At 41.5% G+C, this 23,870-nt stretch overlaps 2 protein-coding genes across 3 annotated transcripts in view; one reads left to right on the top strand and one right to left on the bottom strand.

Moving 5' to 3' along the window:
• LOC129190316 (gamma-aminobutyric acid receptor subunit beta-3-like) overlaps window positions 1–19,799 on the bottom strand; it is a 76,142-nt gene extending 56,343 nt beyond the window's left edge. Inside the window, exon 1 of one of the 2 annotated variants that reach the window (XM_054792899.1) lies at window positions 19,256–19,799. In XM_054792899.1, the coding sequence (XP_054648874.1) occupies window positions 19,256–19,404 (149 nt within the window). In that variant the 5' untranslated portion in view covers window positions 19,405–19,799. The remainder of the gene's footprint in view (window positions 1–19,255) is intronic. The other variant, XM_054792907.1, reaches the window with a different exon arrangement.
• The window catches only part of LOC129190329 (gamma-aminobutyric acid receptor subunit alpha-5-like), a 35,468-nt gene that overhangs the window by 5,970 nt on the left and 5,628 nt on the right, over window positions 1–23,870 (top strand). The window contains exons 4-9 of the mRNA XM_054792925.1: window positions 856–923; window positions 1,091–1,311; window positions 6,067–6,149; window positions 11,797–11,940; window positions 22,521–22,673; window positions 22,781–22,992. Coding sequence (XP_054648900.1) covers window positions 856–923; window positions 1,091–1,311; window positions 6,067–6,149; window positions 11,797–11,940; window positions 22,521–22,673; window positions 22,781–22,992 — 881 coding nt within the window. The remainder of the gene's footprint in view (window positions 1–855; window positions 924–1,090; window positions 1,312–6,066; window positions 6,150–11,796; window positions 11,941–22,520; window positions 22,674–22,780; window positions 22,993–23,870) is intronic.

The following is a 23,870-nucleotide window of genomic DNA, read 5'->3' as shown; positions in this document are numbered from 1 at the left end:
TTTTCCCCTAAATTAAGCAATTTCAAGCATTAAATTGTCTAAATGAACTAAAATACAAATATAAAGCATACAGAAGACGCATTCAGATGTGATGATGTGTCGTAGTCTCCATTGGTCACTAGGTGTCGGTCACACAAGCGCCGGAACAACAGGCTTTTCTTGCAGGTTTGAATGATCTCACAACAGGCACAATGATCCCGAACATGGGCTGCTGTTGCGACTGTAACACACACCAAGCTAAAACTCAACTCTGAACCTCCGACGTCACTTCCTGTCCACCCCTCACTCATCTCCCCTAGCACGAGTCTTATGTATGTCTTAAATGGCGTATTTTCTCTTATTATGTCTACTATATTAATACAAGCGTAATGGTGACTACAGGGGTGTTATTTCATGTCTTGAGGGCTCTAATAATGTTAACAACTGGATTTAGAAGGTTCTGAACAGGTTTTTTATGCTCTACCTACAAAAATATAAACAAATAAAAATAGAATCATGATAAATGAGGGATTACTGTACTACCATATTATGGAATTGTAAAACAATTCAGTCATAATTATTTATATGTATTCTATTCTTTTTTTGTCTATCAATCAGGCATAAATAATCTGTGTTAGTTTTAGTTTTTGTGCAATAACTCACATTTACTTTTTCTTCTTGATGCTATTTCCCAGTTTTTTATTTATTTTTTATTGTTGCTTCTGTTTTTCGTTTTATGTTCTTCATTTTTCTTAAAATGACAATGTTGGATCTTTTGCGGGTCCACTACAAAACAAAAACAAGTAAAACAACAAACTTCAAGAGTGTTCCAAATTTAGGCCCAGTTGTGAAGCTTTCTTCATGCTCTCTCAACAGAGAACGTCACGGAGATCAAGACAGATATTTTTGTCACAAGCTTTGGTCCGGTATCTGACACGGAAATGGTGAGTTTGTCTTCTGACACACACTCACTGTCCCATACAAATGGAAAATCTATTAGTTTTGAAAGGTAACTGGTACAATGCGGAGGTGTGGCCAAGGGTTAGGGTTAAGACTGTAGTGTTATCCTGTTCTGTTTTTTTTTTTTAACACTTTTTGCGAATCCTTTCAGGAATACACCATCGATGTGTTCTTCCGTCAGAGCTGGAAGGATGAGCGCCTCTGCTTCAAAGGGCCTATGAAGAAGTTGCCCCTGAACAACCTGCTGGCCAGCAACATTTGGACACCAGACACGTTCTTCCTCAATGGCAAGAAGTCCATTGCTCACAACATGACCACACCAAACAAGCTGCTCAGGCTCAAGGATGATGGCACTCTGCTTTACACTATGAGGTGGGTCATCATCCAGATAATGAGTCACTTAATAACTTAAACATGTTCTAAAATGAAGAATGGGTGACGTTTTTGACACCGGGTGGTTGAAGATATTCACAGATTACGAATAATTTGGTTGGTCATGCGGTGCACAATAGCTATTGAAAAGCGGATGTCAATTTTCGAATGGTGCAACAGCGACTCTCAGTGGTCATTTTGGGTCTGGTCCTTGACATACAGTGTTAAAAAAAAAAAAACACAGGGAAGAATTACTCAGCATTTCTGTTGGCATTACTGACATTTCTCTCACATTTCATCCGCGATATTTATAATTGGACCAAGATGACAACTGGAATAGTTTTCATTGAAAGTAGTGACCAGTTGTGCAAGCTCAATCAACTTCATTGCTCATTTGTGTCAGTCACATATTGACATGAACCACATTGTTATTCAGCAACGTGTTCATCACATAAAATCCTCAATTTTATGTCAATGTAAAGCAAAAATAATAATAATAATCATACCCCAGCAACCTGGATCAGTAATGCTGTATACTGTAGCTGAACATTGCATTGTTGACTTTTATTCAGGGAGCTCAATACCTACTATTTGCATCCTGCAATCACTTATAGTAAAACAAATGTTGATAGTTGTGTTCCACAAGCAGGGGATTGCACTCTTATTTACAGTGGTGTGAAAAGGTGTCCTGATTTCTTATTTTTTTTCATGTTTGTCACATTTTAGATCATCAAACTAATTTAAATATTAGTCAATGACAACACAAATGAACACAAAGTGCAGTTTTTAAATTAAACTTTTTATTATTAAGGGAGGAAAAACATCCAAAACTACATGGCCCTGTGTGAAAAAGTAATAACTGGTTGGGCCACCCTTAGCAGCAACAACTGCAATCAAGCGTTTGCAATTACTTGCAATGACAGAATTGTTGTCATTCAGTCACATTGGAGGGTTTTCCAGCATGAAGCACCTTTTTAAGGTCATGCCACAGCATCTCAATAGGATTCAGGTCAGGACTTTGACTAGGCCACTCCAAAGTCTTCATTTTGTTTTTCTTCAGCCATTCAGAGGTGGACTTGCTGGTGTGTTTTGGATCATTGTCCTGCTGCAGGACCCAAGTTGGTTTCAGCTTGAGGTCACGAACAGATGGTCGGACATTCTCCTTCAGGATTTTTTGGTAGACAGCAGAATTCATGGTTCCATTTATCACAGCAAGTCTTTCAGGTCCTGAAGCAGCAAAATGGCCCCAAAATGTGCATTCTGAAGGCCTTGTTGATATTATTTTGTCCTTTCTGTCATGGTCTTTATAGGCGTCACAGACATTTGCTGATGTAGTCCTTTTTGTTTCGGTTGTTTTGTTGTTGTTGTTGCAATTGTTGTTGCTGTTGTCCTTGTCTCTCTCTTTATTGTCCTCCTCTTGTCCCTGCACTCCCCTCTCTGTTTTCTTTTCTATTCTCCTCTACCCCCTCCTGCTCCGGTCCGGCCACTCCAAATTGGCATAACAAAAAAACATCGAAGTCAAATAAATTCTGAGAATTCTGGGAAAGTGTATCTCACACCTTTCCCGAGCAGAGCAAATCTGTTGAGCACCTAAGGGCATTTAGATCAACAATACTATCTGCCAATCAGCCCCAGAACGTCAAACTACCACCACCATATTTTACAGTTGGTATGATGTTCTTTTTCTGAAATGCGGTGTTCATTTTATACCAGATGTAATGGGACACACACCATCCAAAAAGTTCAACTTTTGTCTTATCAGACCACAGAGTATTTCCCCAAAGGTGTTGGGGATCATCAAGATGTTCTTGCAAAAATTGAGACGAGCCTTGATGTTCTTTTTGTTCGACTCAGAACTCTGCCATGCAGGCCGTTTTTGCCCAGTGTCTTTCTTATGGTGGAGTCATGAACACTGACCATAACTGAGGCAAGCGAGGCCTGCAGTTCTTTGGATGTTGTTGTGGGGTCTCTTGTGACCTCTTGGATGAGTCGTCGCTGTGCTCTTGGGGTCATTTTGGTTGGCTGGCCACTCCTGGGAAGGTTCATCACTGTTCCATGTTTTCGCCATTTGTGGATAATTGCTCACACTGTGGTTCGCCGGCGTCCCAAAGCTTTAGAAATGGATTTATAACCTTTTCCAGACTGATAGATCTCAATTAATCTCAGATAAATTATGTTTTGGGGGGTGGGGATGGGAGTTTTCCCACTCAGGGTCATGTAGGTTTGGATTTTTTTTCTGACTTAATAATAAAACATTTCATTCAAAAACTGCATTTTGTTTGATGAAACATGCAAAAAAAAAAAGAAATCAGGAAGAGGGCAAACACTTTTTCACACCTCTGTGTGTTTGTGCAACCACAAGTAGATTTAGACACAAAAAATGACGTCAAAGTCCAATCCTCAGTGAAAATGAGGCAGCAGTAGGTTGCTTTTTAATCGTCAGATTGTTCCAATGCTGGGCTTGTCATTACCAGCAGAGCTTAACCGTGAGCGCCTCTGATTTTATTTCCGCAGCACACAAACGCACACGACCATCGGCAGCCCTTGCCTACCCATTTGCGACAAATAATTTCACTTTGCCTAAATGAAGCATTTTCAAGCATAAAAATAAAAATGGCTAAACAAAGTAAAATACAAACATGAGGCTTTCAGAAGAGGCATTTAAAGATGTTGTGATGATATGTGGTATTCAACAGGGGTCACTAGGTGTGATAGTCGGAACAACAGGCTTTTATTGCAAGTTTGAATATTCTCAATCCCTCGTTTATTGCAGTTAAATGGTTCCAGACCCGACCGTGATATTATGAATTTCCGCAAAGTAGGATTCCTTATTTATAAGTGAAATATTTTCGTGGTTAGAGCATAGAAAACCTGTCTACAGCGGGTTTCAACATTATTAGAGCCCTCTAGACATGAAATAACAGTAGACATAATAAGAGTAATGTGCGTAATGAGCGGGCAGGAAGTGTCATTGGGGGTTCAGAGTTAAGTTTTAGCTTGGCAGGGCTTACAGCTGCAACAGTAGCTCGTGTTAGGGATTACTGTGCCTGTTTTGCGATCATTCAGACTTGCAATAAAAGCCTGTTGTTCCAGGTATGAAGTCTGGTGCCTTGTGTGTCTCACCGAACATTACAACATTACACTGACACCTAGTGACCAGTGTAGAATACTGCATGTCATCATAACGTCTTTGAATGCTGAATGTCTTATCCAAAATCATTATAATTATAATTATTACCCGCTACTTCTTCCACATTTCTCAACCGATTCAAGCCATTCCAACATCAAACTGTTCAACACGTTCAGGACATTCAGGCTACCTATATTTATAATGAAAAAAAATTCAAAATTTTCCCAAAATTCACACTTTTCCGTAAAACTGTTATTACCTACTACTACTTCTATATTTCTCAACCAATTCGGACCGTTCCAAAGTCAAAATTCTCAACTCAGTCTGGACATTTAGCCTTCCCGGTACGTTGCGCTATCATGCTAGGTGTTATCATGCTAACGTTATCACGTATTTGCTTTGCTAGCGTGCTAACGTTCGCATACCAGCATTTTTAGCTATTTTCATGGTTAGACACATATGTAAACATTTAGGTGTTAGCCTAATAACTTTAGCATGTTAGCATTGATAGTATGCTAACAGCAGAGTAGCGTTTTTCGCCATTTTCATAGATAGACGCTAATTTTAAAGACTTAGCTTGACTCAGCATGACGCTAGCATGTTAGCTTTGCTCGTGCTTTTCTAGTTAATATATTTTTGAAAAACTGTGATTTTGTAAAGCCGCAAAATTGGCGAGGGATTACTGTATTACGAACACGGTCTCTAAGATATCATTTCTCCTCGCTGGTCTCCTTCGGTAGTTTTAGACTGACACAGTAATGCAATTGGGTAATACTGCACCGGTGTGGAATGCAAGCTCTGTAGCAACCAGAGGTGGCCTCTTATCCAGACTTGTTTGTTCACTTGAGTCATATAATTGGGAAGCATCCTGCTGCCTTATGTGCACAGGAAGCGTTGGAGCAAGGAAAGCAACATGACCCAAGAGGATTTCACCACATCTTGGCCACACACTTGTCATTAAGATCAGAGTAAAGATCACGAAAAAAAAAAAAAAAAAGGATTCCTTTGGACGGCACTAAGGTAGCGCTTTCTGCACCACTTAATAGATCAAGTTCACTGAACTTGCATCATTATATCACTGAATTTCTAGCTGGCTTTTTCGTCATGCAAAGAGAACCCAGAGGAGTTTGACTCATCGCATGGTCGATAAGCAAGAACGGATATTTATCACGCACGTTTGATTTATTACACATGCTGTTCATCTCGTTGTTCTTTTCCTGACCTCATATCACTATGGTAGATAAGTAAACTGTTTTATATGCGTTGAAAACTGCAGACCAAGTAATGATTCATACTGTATGTGAAGGCTGTAGACAAGGAAGTGACCACCAGGTGGCAGTGCTGTCACCCAAAATACAAAACCTTCATAAAGCAAACTAAAAAGTACCATTAGTTTTTTTTTTACATTAGTCATATATGAATTAAAATCTAAAAATGCTGTTTTCTGCTGTTCCAAAGCAGTAGTGGATTTCTGTTGGGCATATCTTGAGACATTTGATACGTACTTTGTGAGAATTGTTCTGTCAGTTGCTGCACAGTGATAACGCAAAACTGTGCACCGTTGTATGTTTTTCATGTTCAATGACCATAAACATAACACACTCTTTTTCTGATTGTCGTCTCAGGTTGACAATATCAGCCGAATGCCCCATGCAACTGGAGGATTTCCCCATGGATGCCCACGCGTGTCCTCTTAAGTTTGGCAGCTGTGAGTACAGTCATGTTACTGTAATACCCTTAAAGCAGGGTTTCCCCACAACGTCCTTCCTGGTAACAGCATGAACCGAAGTAGCTCACTGTTTCCAGAACATTGTCATAGTCAGTATATAGCCTATTTATATGTAATACCGAGCACTACACAAGTAGTATTGGCAGGTCAGTGACGAAGTGAGGATTAGACTACTAAATTAGGCCAAGCATCAGTAAGGCTTGCCCATTTTAAGGTGGCCTATGTGCTTGCCCTGTACTGACGAGGGCATATGTATCAATGCGGTGACCCTTGAGGGTTTATAAAAACAGATCTGGCCAAATGCCACACCTCCCAAGCCTTGGGCTAAAAGGATGAGACTCTTATCCCCAGATTTCTGTGGGACACAGTCCAGCCACTGTCACTATATAGGGGAAGCACATTTGACCGCAATCCAATTACAGTGTAAGGGGCCACTTGGGATTCCGAGGGCAAACTCGTACCTAATCGCCTTAGAGAATGCCCTGCAGGTGAGAAGTGCGTGCATAATAGCAATAATCTGCTGTGTTATATTTTACTTGCCCTTCTGCGCAAAACATCGCTTTGATCGTAATTACTCACTGACTTTAACGTCACCCGATTTCACCTTTGTCCACGCTCTCCACTGCAACACATGTACAGCGCCTTATCTGGAAGTAAGCAGTATGCAGTGCAAACATTGTTTTAGTAATCTGTGACAGCACCACGCAGTGGCTTCACTGTACCCTCCATTTCCTGCTGTAATGAAAAATGGCTCAAATTAATCTCCGACAAATCTCTTCCTTCACGCCGCCTCTGGCCAAGTGTTGTGACTTGATAATGCAGCTCTTTACTCCCAAAGCACAGAGCGCCCTTATAGATGAAGATGGACCGTGTTTTGTTTTTTTTTCAGTTACAAGGATTGGTAGCTAACCAATTCATTACCAATTAACCTGCATGCATCAATTACTGGTATTAATGATAGTATTTCCCTTCATGTAAAAAGTCCATCATAGCAAGCGCTTTGAAAAACTTGTCCCATGGCTGGATAAATTCCTCCAGAGGTTGAAAGTCCAGTAATCCCTCGTTTATCGCGGTTAATTGGTGCCAGACCTGACCATAATTTGTGAATTTCTGCGAAGTAGGATTCCTTAATTATAAATGGAATATTTTCGTGGTTAGAGCATAGAAAACCTATTTACGACCTTCTAAATCCAGTTCATAATTATGACTGAATTGTTTTACAATTCCATACTACGGTAGTACAGTAATCCCTCATTTATCATGATTATATTTTTATTTGTTTATATTTTTGTAGGTAAAGCATAGAAAACCTGTTTAGAACCTTCTAAATCCAGTTGTTAACGTTATTAGAACCCTCTAGACATAAAATAACACCCCTACAGTCACCATTACATTCGTGTTACCCAATAAAGTAGACATAATAAGAGTAAATAAGCCATTTAAGACACAAATAAGTGAGTTGAGTCGTGGGTTGAGCTTGGCGTGGGTTACGGCCGTAGCCTGTGTTTGCGTTATGGATTTCGATTAGGGACGATGTGCCTGAGATAATTCAAACCTGCCATAAAAGCCTGTTGTTCAGGTGATCACGTCTGGTGCTCGTGTGTCTCACCTCATTACAGTAACACACAGACACCTTGTGACCAGTGTAGAATACTTCATATCATCACCACATCTTTGAATGCGTCATTTGAATGCCTTATATTTGTATTTTAGCGCATTTAGCCATTTTTAGGCTTTAAAATGGTAAACTCATTCAATACCAAAGATGTATTTATACCGTTTTTATAAACCCGAATGCCTGATCCCAAAGACGTATTTATACATCTTTTCCGTTTTTTGAAGCAGTTTTAAGCCATAAAAACGGCCACAAGGTGGAAGAAGTGCACACTCGACAGCAAGGAGGAAGTGGAAGAGCATGGAGGAGTGTAGCGTGCAGAAGGTTACGCATTGTAGGGAAATTTTAACGCATGCACACGCACACACATGCATGCACTCACACATGCACACACACAGCTTAGTTCCAAATGTGAAAATTGTAAATAGTTCATGGTGTTATACAGTATTTGTAAATCAATTGTTATTTTGATGTAAAACAGCCCTTTTTTGTGCTGTTTATGTTGTGGTGTAGTTGTTTAGATATTTGAGCTCTCACAAAAGAAACAAGTATTTGTGTCAAAGTGAAAGTTATGCTTGAAATGCATCCTTTCACAAAAAGCTGGTTTTATTGTGGGGAACTGATGTTTTCCTGAAACTTCTTCTACTGCTGATTACTAAAGAACGGAAAAAGGTAGAAACAAACTTTTTTTTTCTGATGAAACAAGAGAGTCTCATCTTTCTTTTGGTGGATATAAAGAGCCGTCAAAATCTTTTAAAATGGCCGGTACTGAAGGGGTTGTCTTTTGAAAAAGGATTGAATTTAATTAATTTAGGCAAAACATATGTATCATTTACTTAAATATGCATTTTTTTACTACTAATAAGCTGTATTTAACCACTAAACAGCATGATTTATTAATTAATATAGTTTTGAAAAACTGTGATAGAGTGAAGCCGCAAATTTTAAGTGGCGAGGGATTACGGTCGTATATTTGGAGTGCAACTAAAATGAGCAAGGAGCCACTCTAAATTTGTAAACTCCATCTAATCCATTCCTGCAGCAGCTAATTTACCTGCTCGCCTTCAGCCAATCAGTTCCCACTCATACCTCGGAGCGTTTCTGTCATTCATGCAGTGTTTTGTTTAGCATGCGTCCCTTAGGAAATTTGGATTTTTCCACTGGGTGTTTGTGTGCTATTTGCTAAACCGGCTTCAATGTTGAAGTACACCCTGGGGAAACAGTTACGGTGAAATGTAGTTTTTTGTAGAAATATCCCCGTGAACCCTCATTGAATTCCTGCTAGCAGAATTTTACCGCACTTGCATCATTGACATTTTCCAACAGACAGACGTGGATTAGTGAGTGAGAAGTCTGGAAACCTTTTTGGCGCCCAGCGTTCAGTGCTCAGCGTGAATTGTGGGGAAGTTGGCACAGCGGCGCTATCATGCCTGCCAAAGTCATTAGCTCTTGTTGAGAATAATGAAAATCACCAACAGTCCCTTATTCCAATCTGACTACCCTCCTCCTACTCTAACTAAGGCCGGAGCTATGCTGAAAGCCACACAAGCCTCCAGCAGGCATGTGAGCACCCAGAGTGGTATTGCTCTTTTGAAAAAGCACATATCCAGGCCGAAATAGGGCATTTCTTCATATACTGACTGGCATCAAGGGAGTACGTTAGGGGTAAGGTGCTGAAAGTGGGACTTTTTCTTGCACGCATTTGTTTATTTTTTTTAGCATTTTTCCACAAATAGATGAAATTGTATGTATTATGTATACACAGACACACGTACACGCTGCCTATTAAGCTGTAACTGAAAGGCATATCTTTGTCGTTGTCTCGACAGCAGGCTTCACATCATTTGGTTTTATTCCAATCCTTTCTCACAATCTTCACATCAGTGCGTGTTGTGTTAAAAGACATCTGTCAACTTCGTACATCCCCATAGAAGAACACAGTCTGATGCTGTTTTTAAACTCGATTGCCGACCTTAAATGAAGACTGCACTTTTTTGGGAATTTTGCCCATCATGAACATGTCTTTCTCGTTTTTGTGCGATCTAAAGATATAAAAACAGATAAAAAGAGACAGCTCCTTACAGTGCGTAATGGGACCACTATTAAAACACCTCTAAAAACCTCCAACAAGGTTTTATGGTTTTATATCCATGCTGTAACCATGTAGTAACAGATACATTCATGATGACATGTAATACTTACAGCATTTTGTCGTATTTTGGTCCTTTTAAGCATTACCGGAACTTTCTTCCTGGGCGCATTGATTCCACGTAGCAACATAGAAACGAACGCCTGCACATACCGTTAACTTTTCCAAACTCAAAAATAAAAACACAGCAAAAGCTCCAATATGTAGCTTTACCCCTCAGTGGTGGCCTGAGGCGTGTTGTGTGTTGTGATGCACTGTGGGCGAGTGTGTGGTGAAGCTAGTCGCTGGTGTGGCAAGGCGTGTGCCAGTGATGTAGTTCGATCGACGCAACAATGTTAATAATAATAATAACAATTTTGCTGTAGCCTCAGCCTTCCCGGTAAGTCTTGTTATCTTGTCTTGTTCCGAGTGAGGGAAGGATGAAACGCGAGATCGACAGGAGAATTGATGCGGCGTCTGCAGTGATGCGGACTCTGCATCGGTCCGTTGTGTTGAAGAAACAGCTGAGCCGAAAAGCAAAGCTCTCAATTTACCGGTCTCTACACCATGTCTCTCAACTGGCCTGCAATGCCTTGGGATACGCCGGGAGGAGCTGGACGAAGTAGCCAGGGAGGAGGAAGTCTGGGATTCAACGCTTAGGCTGCTGCCCCCGCGAACCAACCTCGGATAAGCTGTAGAAGATGGATGGATGGATGGATGGATGGATGGATGGATGTTGCTGTAGCTTGGTTAATATGCACGTCACATTGTTGGAGTGTTGTTTGGCGGTTTTGGGAGTTTTTTTCAGAAGGCTTTATAGGCGGAATATGTGTTTCCCATTATGTGCAAATCCCACAAATGTTAATCGCTCACAGCTGAGTAGCAACCACCAGGGGTGAAGCGGCTGCAGTTTCCTCCCAGCAGGAAGTGCAGCCCACCAAAGTAAGAGCGCAAGACAGAAAGTGCTCGCTCCTGTCCTGCGGAACATGACATGTATGTTATTTTTTAAATAAAATAATGGCCCATATTTCCAAAATTGATAAGCATTTAAATAAAATTCAATGTAGTTATTTACAAATGGATTTTTTTAAGTGTTTTTTTTTATCATTGTACCTGAAAGCTTCCTGCGGCCCGGTGTGGCCCGGTGGTTGGGGACGCCTGATGTAAGCAATACCCAGCCCTACCGTGATACGTGGTGACATCGGCTCTTATGATACTGGTCGTGTTTTGTTTTTTTTGAGGTCTAAGAAGGAGGTGTCTATTTGAGGAGTGGTTTTAATGAATTGAAGTGAAAGACGCACCAGGTGTTTGCTACAGGTACAGGTCTCTATTTGAGGAAAACACTGTTGCTATTGTATATTGCAATGGTTTTAACTGTATTGACAACACTAAATGGAGAAAACATTGGAGGTGATTTTCTTACACAAACAGTGGAAAAATTACCCACAATTGTCTATTAATTTTCTATTCATTGTTAAAAATTCCAGTGCTCATAAACACTAAACGTTGATGTCTGACCATGTTTTTGTATCACAGCAAAGGCGTAAATAACAGATCAACTTCATTTGTCCGTGCAAGATGAAATCGCAGGGCAGGCTTTTTTCATCACAAGAGTGACGCAACACATGAAGGTTAATCTGACTTGGTCTGGCTACGGCTGACAGGCTGGCACCCCTGACCCAGATGGGTGCTTTGAGCAAGAATATACTCAAATATCCGCACGCGTACAAAGAAAGTTGTGTTTTAATCAAAAGTGGCATGAAAATACATTGTGTACGACCCCCACCCCCATGGTCAAAACATTCAAGTGGTATTACAGTATGACGCTTGGCTTATTTACAATGGATGGAAAACATGCAATCATTCTCTTCCTTTGTCATCAGATGCTTATCCGGTGTCTGAGGTGGTTTACACGTGGACTGAAGATGCTGCCAAGTCCGTCGTGGTGGCAGAAGATGGCTCCAGACTCAACCAGTACCTTCTGATTGGACAAACCGCCGGCACGGAGGACATACACACAAGCAGAGGTTGGTGTGTGGAAGTGAACAAAGTTCATTTCTGTCATTACAGCGGAACCTCTATTCAGATATTCTAATTCTTGTCAAATTCGACCAAATGTTTCAGGAAAAATAAACCTCAAACATGAAACAGTTATTTGCCATTTTACACGACCCATCACGAGATCGCAAAGTATGATGAGCTCTGCGTTGTGTTTTGCTTTTTTTTGGCGTTTTGCAAAAACTAAATCTGAAAGGACAGAGGAGAGAACAAAAGGGCCAGCAAAGCCAGATCAGAATCAGAAGCACTGAACTACATTTACTTAAATTCTGGTGTTTGTTCAATGAAATTGTATTAATTTCGCCGTATCAGTAAATTATCTTCATGTCATAGTGTTTCTCTTGGCTAAGCTGCTTCCAGTTTTATCCAATTGGATTTCAACGTCTATGTGTTGCCACGTCAATGTAATCTGCTCAGGGCCTTCAGAACCAGGAGCGCTGGCCCGATGTCACTTAGACACTATTAGCAATGAGGCTATTTTTTCAACCAATCAGATTCTCGATTTGCCGCAGAGCGCTAGCTAGCAGGCGTACATTAATGTCAGCATTTTTCCATCCTCTTGGTTCTGCTCGTTGAGGTTCAACGAGGAGAAGGTGGCGGTAATGCACACCAAAAGCTGCGTGCCAACCGCCAGAAGAAGAGTCTCGTGTTTTGTACGCAATAACTCCCACAATGACTGATGGAGACGGAGAAGAAATTTACTTGGTGACGGACATTCTTAAAAAATCCATTTTCAAGGCAGACGTAAAGCTTGACATGAAAAGGTGAGCTGGACCAACTCCGAAGCTAGCTAGCTTGTCTCAGCCGGGGAAAGGGTTTGTTTGCCACTTCTTCTGGAAGTGTTCCAGACATGTTATTTGGTAAATGTTGATTCTGAACAGCTCCAGATGATGTTGTAGTGTAAAGTTTGGCGTTTGGAGTTGTTCAGAAATTATCTATTGGAAGTTAGCTGAGTTTGTTGCTTTAGTAATAATGGTCATCATCCGTATGTTGCGTTTTTGTATGTTCTTGATGGTTTGTATAATCGTGACGTGATACTTGGGGTATTAAGAGGTGGATTGGGTCGAATAAATCCTGTCTTTTGTCCAATGTTCGAGAGTTTCAGTGTCATACCAATCAGAGGTGTTTGCTGGTAGTCACGATGTTTAACAATGTAACACCGTTTTATTTTGAAGCATTTCTACTTCTGTTTCTGTTACTAATACCGTTGGTTTGGGCCGCACGGTGGCCTACTGGTTAGCATGTTGTCAGGAGATCAGGGTTCAAATCTCCGTTGGGCATGTCTGTGTGGACTTTGCATGTTCTCCCCGTGTGTGCGTGTGTTTTTTCCAAAATCCTGCATGTTGGGTTCATAGGGGACTCTCTATATGTTCCCTGCGATTGATTGGCGACCAGTCCAGGGTGTACCCTGCATCTCGCCCAAAGTCAGCTGCTATAGGCTCCAGAATACCCCCGCTGCCCTAATGATGACATGTGGTATAGAAAATGGATGGCTAGACCGTTGGTTTTCCGGGACTCTCAAAATGTATTTTGTGGATAAGGGAGTGATCTGGGTATTATGTGGCTGACAAGCTGCATGTGATCAAAAGATAGAGTACAGTAGTGTACTATATGTGCATTTTCAAATAGTACAGCCTTGGTTTTCATCATTAATTTGTTCCAACAGTTCAGACGAAAACCAAAATGTATGAAAAGTCAATTTTTCTCCTAGGGAATAATGTAATTCCAATTAATCTGTTCCAGACACCCGGAAACATGTACAGACTTCCCGTGCATCCTGGGGAGATTGAATTCAACGGTGTTTCTCACCTTCTTTATGAAATTGCTGAAACCCGCAACTTTATTTGTCCCCATGGCGAGTTATTTAGCAGTCACACTCAATAAAAAATGAACGGACGGTGAGTCGGCAAGGCATAGGGTGCTTTGTTTGGGCACTTGCTGTGTCGGAACGATATAGTACGGGGCAAACAGACTGGTATGTTACATGCAGTTCGGTACGAAAAGCGAGGCAAAAACCGAATCATCTAAAGACTGGGGTGTGCAGTAGCTACTGTAACTTTTGCTGATATTTGAATGAGTAAGGTTAAAATGTTAAAACCTGCTTTTGCGGTTAATAACATTGCAATTATTATTGCACTGTAATGGGTTGTGTTTGACTTTGGAGGTTCCACTGTGTTGGCAGAAGTGACAAGTTATTACAGGCGACCGCTTGAAATAGGCGATGACTTTTTGGTGGCCAAAGGTCAACATTCTTATCCAAAAGTGTGTATTTAAATAGAAAATAGACCTCATATATAAGTATACAAGTGCATATCATTAATCCAGTTGTTGTCATAGCCCTACCAGAAACTATTTGTGTGCCCGCCAAACAAAATCCTCTCTTCCTAGCACGTAATGGGGTCAGAAGGCAGATGATGGAGCGCCGATATTCGGTAAACAACACTCAGTTTACTTTTATTCTTCACCTGCTGAGAGACATACAGTACATAGTGTGGCATCAGTAATCCGCGATAATGTGATGTAAGTAATTCTAGATTAGAAGAAGGAGAAATGAGCGTGTGACGCCGAGAGTAAATGTGGGAGAGACATTATCGGGGATCAGCATCAATGAGCGTAGGCCAGTATGGGAGAGTAGCCTATCCCTCACACAACCAGCTGTCTATGGGGCCTGGGCAGCCTTGTAAAACAACACTTATCCCTGGCGTGAGCCTGCACACACACACACACACACACACACACACACACGCACGTGCACACTCACACACAGAACCAGAGAGAACCCTCGGGTTAATCCCCAAGCAACATCCCCACCCCTACGTCCACGCCATCCAACCAACCCCAGAAGCTTTTGCATAAGAAGATGACATCATAGATCAGTGAGGGATTGGTTGGCTGGTTCTGTATGTGTGTGTGTGTGTGTGTGTGTATGTGTGTGTGTGTGTGTGTGTGTGTGTGTGTGTGTGTGTGTGAGGTGCTCTCCAGCTTTATCTTAATGACAGCGCTTACTAGGATATCTACGAAGTGAGGGAAGACATCTTGACGGCGACCTAGTAAAGTCTGGGTTACTGTTGGACTGTCGCGTGCATGAGCTGTAATTCTCCTGCGAGTGGGATAGTTGACATCAACTTGACCAGAGACACTGAAAAGGAAATGAGCCCGCATGCACGTTGGGATTGGGCAGCCAGCTGTGGCACGTGGAGGGTGGGCGCAGAGGGGTGGAGGGGTGGTCACTGAAAGGCATCGGCTTAATACTCTTATGTAAAATGGAACTGTAATGCACGTCCATCCAGTTTCGAGTAGTATCATTATCAAACGTGGGCTTTTTTTAATTTAACAAAACCTCGCTCACTGACGCACTGCAGGGGTGTAATCAATTCTACAATAATATTATAATATTATTAAAACATGAGGTACGCACCAAATACAAAGACAAAACCTCCAGAAAATGACACGTGGTCTTCAGGTTGCAAAGGGGTTCCATTCAGGGACTGTGATGTAATCCATGACCCCCAGTTGGGACCAAAAGAATAGCCAATATTCGAGGATGTATCTTCTCTGGTTCAGCTTATTATGCTTTTTTTTATAAATAATTTTTACTGACATGGTAATGGCTTTCCTTTTCTTTGGCGCACTGACTCTTGGGAAACATAAAGAAGCGTGAAACGTTAAGTAATGAGCGGTGTTATTCTTCCTCGGTGCATGCATTGTATTCCTCCGCCCAGCTGGAGACACATACTGCATGCTTGTGCTGCGCGTATTCTTCCGCCGGAGCACGCTGTAGATAGCTTTCGAGCAAAATTGTGTTTTTAATTAAATGATGGGAGCACGTTTGTAACCACGGGACACCGTAACATGGAACGTCGTAAACCGAGCACCACCTTAGTTTACCATGGAACTTTGCTGAAACGATGACACCAGTGAATTCCTCTCGGCCAAACCACTTAAGGCAGTAATTTGTCAGAAAACTGAAGTCAGAGGCATTTTACCCTTTTGTCTTTGACATTCACATCAAGGGAAAACTACTGCTAGCTCTAAAATAGACACAAAACAAGTTTTCAAGACTAACAAGAGGTACAATTGTATAAGACTTGCATGCAAGGAGACAAATCAATAGAACCTGAAAAGATGGCTTCTGGAGAAATGTCTGAATAGAGAGACAACATATGTGAGGGGAGGCGTGATCTCCTCCTGTGAGAGACAGAGACGATAAATGACAGACTCACATGCCGAGACACCCAAGGCTGTTTGAATCAGGTGATAAGCATGTGGAGGACTTGTTTTGGAGGCAAGAGGCCTCGAGCAGATAATCACAGCAAGTCAGTGTAGTAATATTTAGTCAAATGAAATGGAATAATGGGCACAAAACATTTTATGAGCACAATAACAACCAATATTTTCCTGACAATTCACCAACATAGAGTATTATATTTTACTAAAACTTCTTCAAGGTGCCAGAATGCCGCTTCGGAGTTTGGACCTTACCAGGAAGCTGCAACCCTGCTGTTTTTTCGGCAACGTCTTATTAATTGCATGTAAACAACTACACCGCAGACTCACAGAGCACAGACCTCCGTCAGGGCTTCGATATTTGTCTCATGGCTAAATAAACATGAATAAATAATCTAGGATTTGATCAACTTAAAGATGGTGTCCAAAATTGTTTCTGGATTTGAAGGGACGTGTTATTATGATTCTGCAATCCATGAAAAGTGACAACAAATTAAATTACAACTCGTGAGATGTCACATAGATAAAAGGCCTGAACACATTCAACAGGATTTGCTATTTTAAAGTGAATTTGCTGCCAAATTTGACGATCCGGATCATACCCAGATAAAACAGTTCTACAGGATGGCGTCTGTCTTGGCATTCACATAGCCAATTTTATTCAAATGAGCAAATATGTTTGATTTATCACCCATCATTAAGTTGGGGTAGCAGGGTCTTCGTCCTTAATGACTTGGCTTTGGTGTCAGAGGTTTTTGCTGGCCTAAAAATCGTCTTCTTCCTGTCTCAGGGTGCGCATGAGGCAGGTTGAGCCGCCTCGCTCTCACCCCGTGTTTGCATGCATGGTCTGTGTGCTTGGCAGTCTACGAGATTTGTGATTGGCAATGAGAAAAGCAAAATTTGGAAATGATCCGGTTTACATTTTTTGTTTATTGTTAGAATAGTTTTATGTCCATCCTTGCAAATGGAAATTTGGGCAATTGGAATTATTGGGACATGACATGACACTGAAAACGGTCCAAAGGTCGTATTCCATGATATGTCAGCAGTCGCATGTTTCACAAACGGATAGGCACATGATGTATAACACGGCAAACTGTGGAAACACTGTTGTTCAAATACTGGTTTGTACAGTAAGTGATGGGTTCCTCCAGCTGCCAAGAGCTCGAACGTAATGCTAGCATTACATCCCGCCTCTTTCTGCTTAACTATGACTAGTTACACTAGTAACTCGTTATGTTTGCTGTGAGCTAATGACAGCAATTTGGCAAAGTTGAGCTACCAACATTAGCTATCATTGAATGTATAGCCTCGGGGTGTCCAAACTTTTTCCACCGACAGCCACATACGGAAAAATGAAAGGACACATGTGGATATGCTAAGAAGTTATACACAGCTCAGCTTTGTCACTTATTAGTATGAACTTCGGTCTTTGCTCTTTTTTCCCCATTTTTTTACTTACTACTTTCTTCTTAAATAATCTTCATAAATGTTCTTTTCTTTTTGTACAATCGTACAACAATTTGCACTTTATTCCCATCATATGATAACGTTTTCCCCAACCTAATTTTCCAAAAATGACGTTTATTTGTTTTGTTTGTTTCTCATATCTCATGTTATAACGTTAAAAAAACAAACTGATTTTTAATATGGTTATGGTTTTAATGCAATATTTTTTGTCATAATATTACGAGTTTTTTCTCGTAAAATTGCGACTTTTTTCGTCTCGATACAATACGACTTTTGGACTTCGTTCTCATAAAATTACTGCAGATTTTTCCGTTTTTGCTGGGGTTTTTTGTTTGTTTGTTTTCTTGTTAAATTATATTTTTAGAATGTGCCACCAACACAACTAAATGTGTGCATTTTTAAGCAAGACCAACATTTTTTGAGCATAATAAGTCTCTGAATGTATTGTTTTTCTAAATATTGTTATACTGAAGCTATCCAATGATAATTAAAAGGCTTCGTACCATAAATGTGACTTCTGGCGCTGCATGGTTTTGCGCCGTACTCCGTATCTTTCTTTCTTTTCGACATCTTCTTCGTCAAAAGGGTTCGCTCTGTAGATTTAGCTAACTGACGGTTTGATTTAAAGAGGGAATTTTACTTGTAGACCTTTCAATGACCAGGGTAGGCTACTGCATTATCCAGTAATAATGAAGTTTCGGTGTCTAATATTGTAAGAAAAGCTGACATTGGCTGTGGCCACCCGCATTGGAGTAGAAAATGGATGGATGGATTAAAATGCATAAGAATGTTTTGTATTATATTTTGTTTTACACTATGATTTCTGTAATGTTTTACTTTAAAATGTCAGCAAAAAAACAAAAAATCAAAATGAGTCAACATGTCTGAGAGCCAGATGCAGTCATCAGGAGAGCCACGTCTGCTCCCGAGCTCACTTTGTGTATCATTTTTAAAACATCCAGAATGTAGACGAATGTATGCTTTTGAGAGCGATTTAGATGGTTCTTTGAAATTTGGCTGACTTCCCTGCTCACCGGAGCAACTAATTGTGCTTTCCCTCCGTTGCCGATTGAAATGCATGAAATCTCCTGAGCTGAGGGATACATTAAAGTTGTCTATGAGCATGCATTTCTGATTTTAAAGTCGCTGTTAATGAATTAAAACTTCTGCTGTACATTTAATAACGTGTTCTTCGGTGAAAACCTTCATGTCCCATAGCAACCAACAAAGAAGCAACGCGTTTGGCTTCTTTTGGGACTCACTCAGGCACAATTGCCGGCATAGATAATCTTGACACAAGAGAAAACACTATTTCCTTGATAAAGATAAAGAAACCATGTGAAATGAGGTAAGGCGCTAAAAATAGCGGGATGAGTGTCTTTTATTAGCGCTGTGAGTCCAAGATTCCGTTTGAGTACCTGTGGGCGGAGATTAGTGTACAACTTCCTGGAGGAAATGGCTGCTTGTATCTGCTTGTATGTTCCTTAAAATAACCTTAACCGCATCTCCAAAATTAGATGAAAGTTGCAAGCAATAGATCTTTGGAAAGTCTCAACTAATGTTCCAAGGCCAGAAGATCCTACTCACCAATTGACCAGCATTGCAGCATTGTTCCCTGACATAAAAGGAAGTTCTCCTTGGACTTGACCAACAAAGCCTTGGGAAAAAAGCGGTAAGATCCACCAGAGGAACATGTTCCTCTTCATGCTTCTCTTCCCAGTCCTGCTGGGATCCATGCATCAAACGTGACTAGGGAGTCCCAGGTCGGCGACCCCTGGCATCCAGTCTCCTGCACCAACGGAAGTTGACGGGGTTGCTCAGCGTCAGGCGGCTTGAAGTCATGAGGTGCTGGGAATGGGGTCAGAGGACCAGTAGTGTTGGGGGCCTCCGGACCGAGTCATGGCAGATGGCGGTGTCGATGAGTGAAGCTCGGCAGAGGGGCGCCTGCAAATCTGCCGTCAGCTGATCCTAGCTGATGCAACAGAGCATTTTACTAAAGTCTTCTTCCCTTTGCGATCCAGCAAAATCCACCAAATTAAAAAAGAAAACATGAAATTCATTTAAAAAAGATGTACCGACCCCCGCCCCTCCCTCCTAGCCCCCTTCCATCCCACGAGTGATTAGTCAAGGCAAGTGTCGCTCCCTGTGGCGGGGAGTGTGTGCTGAGGTGTGCGTGGGCCGTCACCACTCAGGGATCATGCTTCATCTGTGTTTTAGTGTGTGTTGGGGTGGCACGACTGAGTGGGCGGGGATTTGAGCTGTGGAGGATCCCAGGACAGGAAGGCTCACCCTGCCACGGCCACCACCCTCCCCCTTCACTGCTGCTCTTCCTCTTACTGATGGCAGGATGCAGATTGTAACCAGGGATTAGGGAGCTTCAAAAATCCGATTTTGCCCGGAGAAAGCCTTGTGTATTACTGTGTGTGTGTGTGTGTGTGTGTGTGTGTGTGTGTGTGTGTAAAAGAGAGTGCGCTTGAGAGCTGTTGGTGTTTGTTTGGTGTTAGTGTGTGTTTTGTGTAGTCATTGGATCTTTCATAGTTGAACATTGCCTGCAATCGGAAACTGCTCTTGGCAAGTAGTTTTTTTAAGCCTCAAATGCAATCTTCACTTGTTTAAATGAAAATTGCAAACCCCCGCCCCTGAATGTACACACCCACTGAATTCTGCCCTCTTTGTTTTTTTTTTTGTTTATCTGCCTCGCACATTGTCAAGTAGGAGGTGCAGTACAACCCCATTATCACATTCGCATAATAATCACCTGCGCTGGGTTCCTATATTCACATTAATTATGGATCTGCTTCATTTCACTGAAATATGTAATGTTCTCTTCTACCTGACCTCACCGTTGGCTGCGCTAACACCTGCGATTATAGCAATCTACTTCGTTCTTTTCTGATACGGAGGGAGTGAGGAGAACTGCTTGAGATGGAACAGACACAAGCTTACAGTCTTTAAGGGACCGTACGCAAGATATACTTTTTGAAACCAAAAAATCTAAGAATACCACCACCGGCGAATAATGGTATGATAGGACAGATTCTACAAAATCATCCCTATATTTTTCACAATTACGAAATGAACTGCAAAAAAATTGTCAGAACTTTTCATTCGGCCCGAATAAAACAGCTGGCCTTCGTGGCTGTCACTCAGGACTGGCTCGTATACGTAGGGTACATCGTAGGGTGTGGCATGGCTAGAGTGGTCGTCTCCCGGCGTGAAGCTTGCTGGTTCCATCCTCTGTCCTCCTGCGACCATGTCGAAGTATCCTCGGGCAAGATACTGAACCCCATCAGTAGGTAACTGTGGTCACGGTGTCGAAGTGCTTTGAGTACATTCAAGGTAGAAACGCTCTATACAAGTCAAAGTCCATTTACCATAGCAAACGTACGCACCCACCAGAATCCATCCTAAGATCCATAATGAATCAACCATAAAAAAGACAGATAATGAGGCACGTTGTACATATTTCTTGTGGACTCGCTTATAAAGTCATAAAGCAGCATCCCACATAGTACAGCACAGAACAAAACTGTTCGTAAACTACAGTCGTCCATCTGTCTAGTATCCATGGTTCGGATTTGGGCTCAATTGGTCAAAGTTTGTTGGAGGAGTTCATCAAAATACGAGCGCTGGTCTGTGACCCGAAACGAGTGGTTCTAACCTGTGTGTTTTCGAACATGGTTACATTGACTTTTTTGTTCATGTCGTCACAACAGACAGTCTCCACCGGATTTTATGTCAAGCCGTGAAAACCGGTGGCAGGTTGCACGGGGAACTGTAGCAGATGTGAATATGGCCTGGTTCCAAGTGACTTTTGGATGTTCAGTACCACCAAAATAGAACATTTTTCGCCGCTTCTGATGCACATGCATAGTTTTTGTGCATGTTTAGTACCCCTAATGAAAATACCCATAGAAAGACGGCAGACGCAAGATCTTGCAAGACCCCTACAGTGTGATCCCACATAGCATGGCACAGCCCAAATCTGTTCACAAACTATTGTTGGCCGTTTGTCTAGTATCCATGTTTCGGATTTGGGCTCATATGGTCAAAATGTGTAGGAGGAGTTCATCAAAATACAAGGCCTGGTCTGCGACCTGAAACGATTATTTTGGTTGTACCCAAAATAGTCGGCTTCCTGTGTGTTTTTGAACATGGCTACCCTGACTTTTTTTGTCACAACAGATGTCTCCACCGGATTTCATGTCAATCCGGTGGCAGGTTACAGGGGAACTGTAGCAAATTATGACTGAGTTTTGGAGGTCCGTGTTCGGGAGCACCGATATATCAAATTTTTTGCCGGTCCTGATGCATCTGCAAATTTTGGTGCGTTTTCATGCATGTTTAGTACCCCGAATGGGCGAGGAAAGACGGGTAAGAAAGGACCTTTGTCAGTCTAAAGCGCTGTGTGTGTTACATCTTACGTACTGTACCTAAGCAGGAAGAAGCGGGATATAACGATATGCATTTGAATGTTGGCGCCCTCTAGGCAGCTGGAGGAACCCTTTAAACATATTCTATGTGGTTTCTTTGCAGCAAACGTACAGCCCAGCAGTCCTGCATCTTTCCTCTGGTAAAAGGAACAAATTAATTTATTGTAAGAGGATTTCCAATCAGAGGTGTTTAACATTGCAGGTACAGTCTGTATGTTTCTTGTCGCATTTCAAGGATGATTGCTGTTTGTCTAAAAGGAGGGGCCAAATCACGCTTTTGTTTGTTGTCACTGGTTTGCAACAGATTTTATTTTGCTTCTGCAACAGTTCTTGATGAATATGGTCAATGCATCACATTTGTTTTCAAGGCTCCCATTCCTCTTGTCCTTATGTTGTTTTCTTAATTTGTTTCCCCTCAGGTCAGTATACCGTGATGATGGCCCACTTCTACCTGAAAAGGAAGATTGGATATTTTGTCATCCAGACATATATGCCATGTTTCATGACTGTAATCCTGTCCCAGGTGTCATTTTGGCTAAATAGAGAGTCTGTTCCTGCGCGGACCGTTTTTGGTAAGTGAAGCCCGCTCATACCGCAGAGACTAATAAGCGCAGTCCAGACTTATTAGAACCTCCTTGCTACAAAGCAATTTTAACTTGTCACCTTTGTTTGCACTCAGGGGTGACCACAGTTTTGACAATGACCACCCTCAGCATCAGTGCCAGAAACTCCCTCCCTAAAGTGGCCTACGCAACAGCAATGGACTGGTTCATTGCCGTCTGTTACGCTTTTGTCTTTTCGGCCCTGATCGAGTTTGCCACTGTGAACTACTTCACCAAGAGGAGCTGGGCATGGGATGGCAAGAAAGCTCTGGAAGCGCAGCACCCAAAGGTACAGCTCCTGCTATAATATTGACCCTTAAAAGTCTTTTTTGGGAAGGGGCATGTTGTTGGTTTCACATGAATTAGCCAAGTCCAAATTAGAAGTCCAAATTAGGGCGGACAACCATTTTCATAAACATCATTACAGTATTTTTGTTCCTTCTGTACCCTGTTCTCACAGCAAGCTGACAGTTATTTTTTTATGTGCCCAATATAGAATGTTTCACAGAAACCATTATTTTTATCTTCAGTGGTGCTCGAAGAATTATCTGCTCAAGTTTTTTTTTTTATTTGCAGTTGCCCTCACGAACAATCAATTCACAGAAGAAGACTTATCCGACAAATATACAGCGGAAGCTCAGTTTTTATTGATATTTCACTCCAAAAGGTCAGACGAGAACAGCAACGTATGAAAACGGAAGCAATGTTTCCCATGGGAAATAATGTAAAACCAATTAATTCGCTACAGACACTCAAAAATATTATTAAAAAAATCCATCCTATAGAAAATAATTATAGTTTTACAATGCAAAATAATTAATCATGAACATTTAACGTCATTATTACACTTACTGAAGACTTGCTGGCAAAGAGGGTGACGAGTGCTGAGAGAGGAGGGGATCCACATCAACAACAACTTCTCAACATCTGCGATTGTTTACGACACCTTTTCAGCTTCTAACATTAAATCCGCAAGAGAAGAAGACAAAATCAGAGGGAGGGGCCGATGTTTACACCAACAAGGGGACAAACTAAAGCTACAGAAGCTGAAATACGTCGACTTTTTTAAAAGTATATGGATACAAGTTGGTTAATTAGGTTAACTGAAAACTCTAAATTGTCCATAGGTATGAACGTGTGTATGAATGGTTGTTTGCCTACAAAGTA

Source organism: Dunckerocampus dactyliophorus, chromosome 1 (genome assembly GCF_027744805.1).
Source record: "Dunckerocampus dactyliophorus isolate RoL2022-P2 chromosome 1, RoL_Ddac_1.1, whole genome shotgun sequence".
In the NCBI taxonomy this organism is placed as follows: domain Eukaryota; kingdom Metazoa; phylum Chordata; class Actinopteri; order Syngnathiformes; family Syngnathidae; genus Dunckerocampus; species Dunckerocampus dactyliophorus.
The sequence above is the reverse complement of the archived record's forward strand: the minus strand, read 5'-3'. Positions and strand labels throughout refer to the sequence as shown.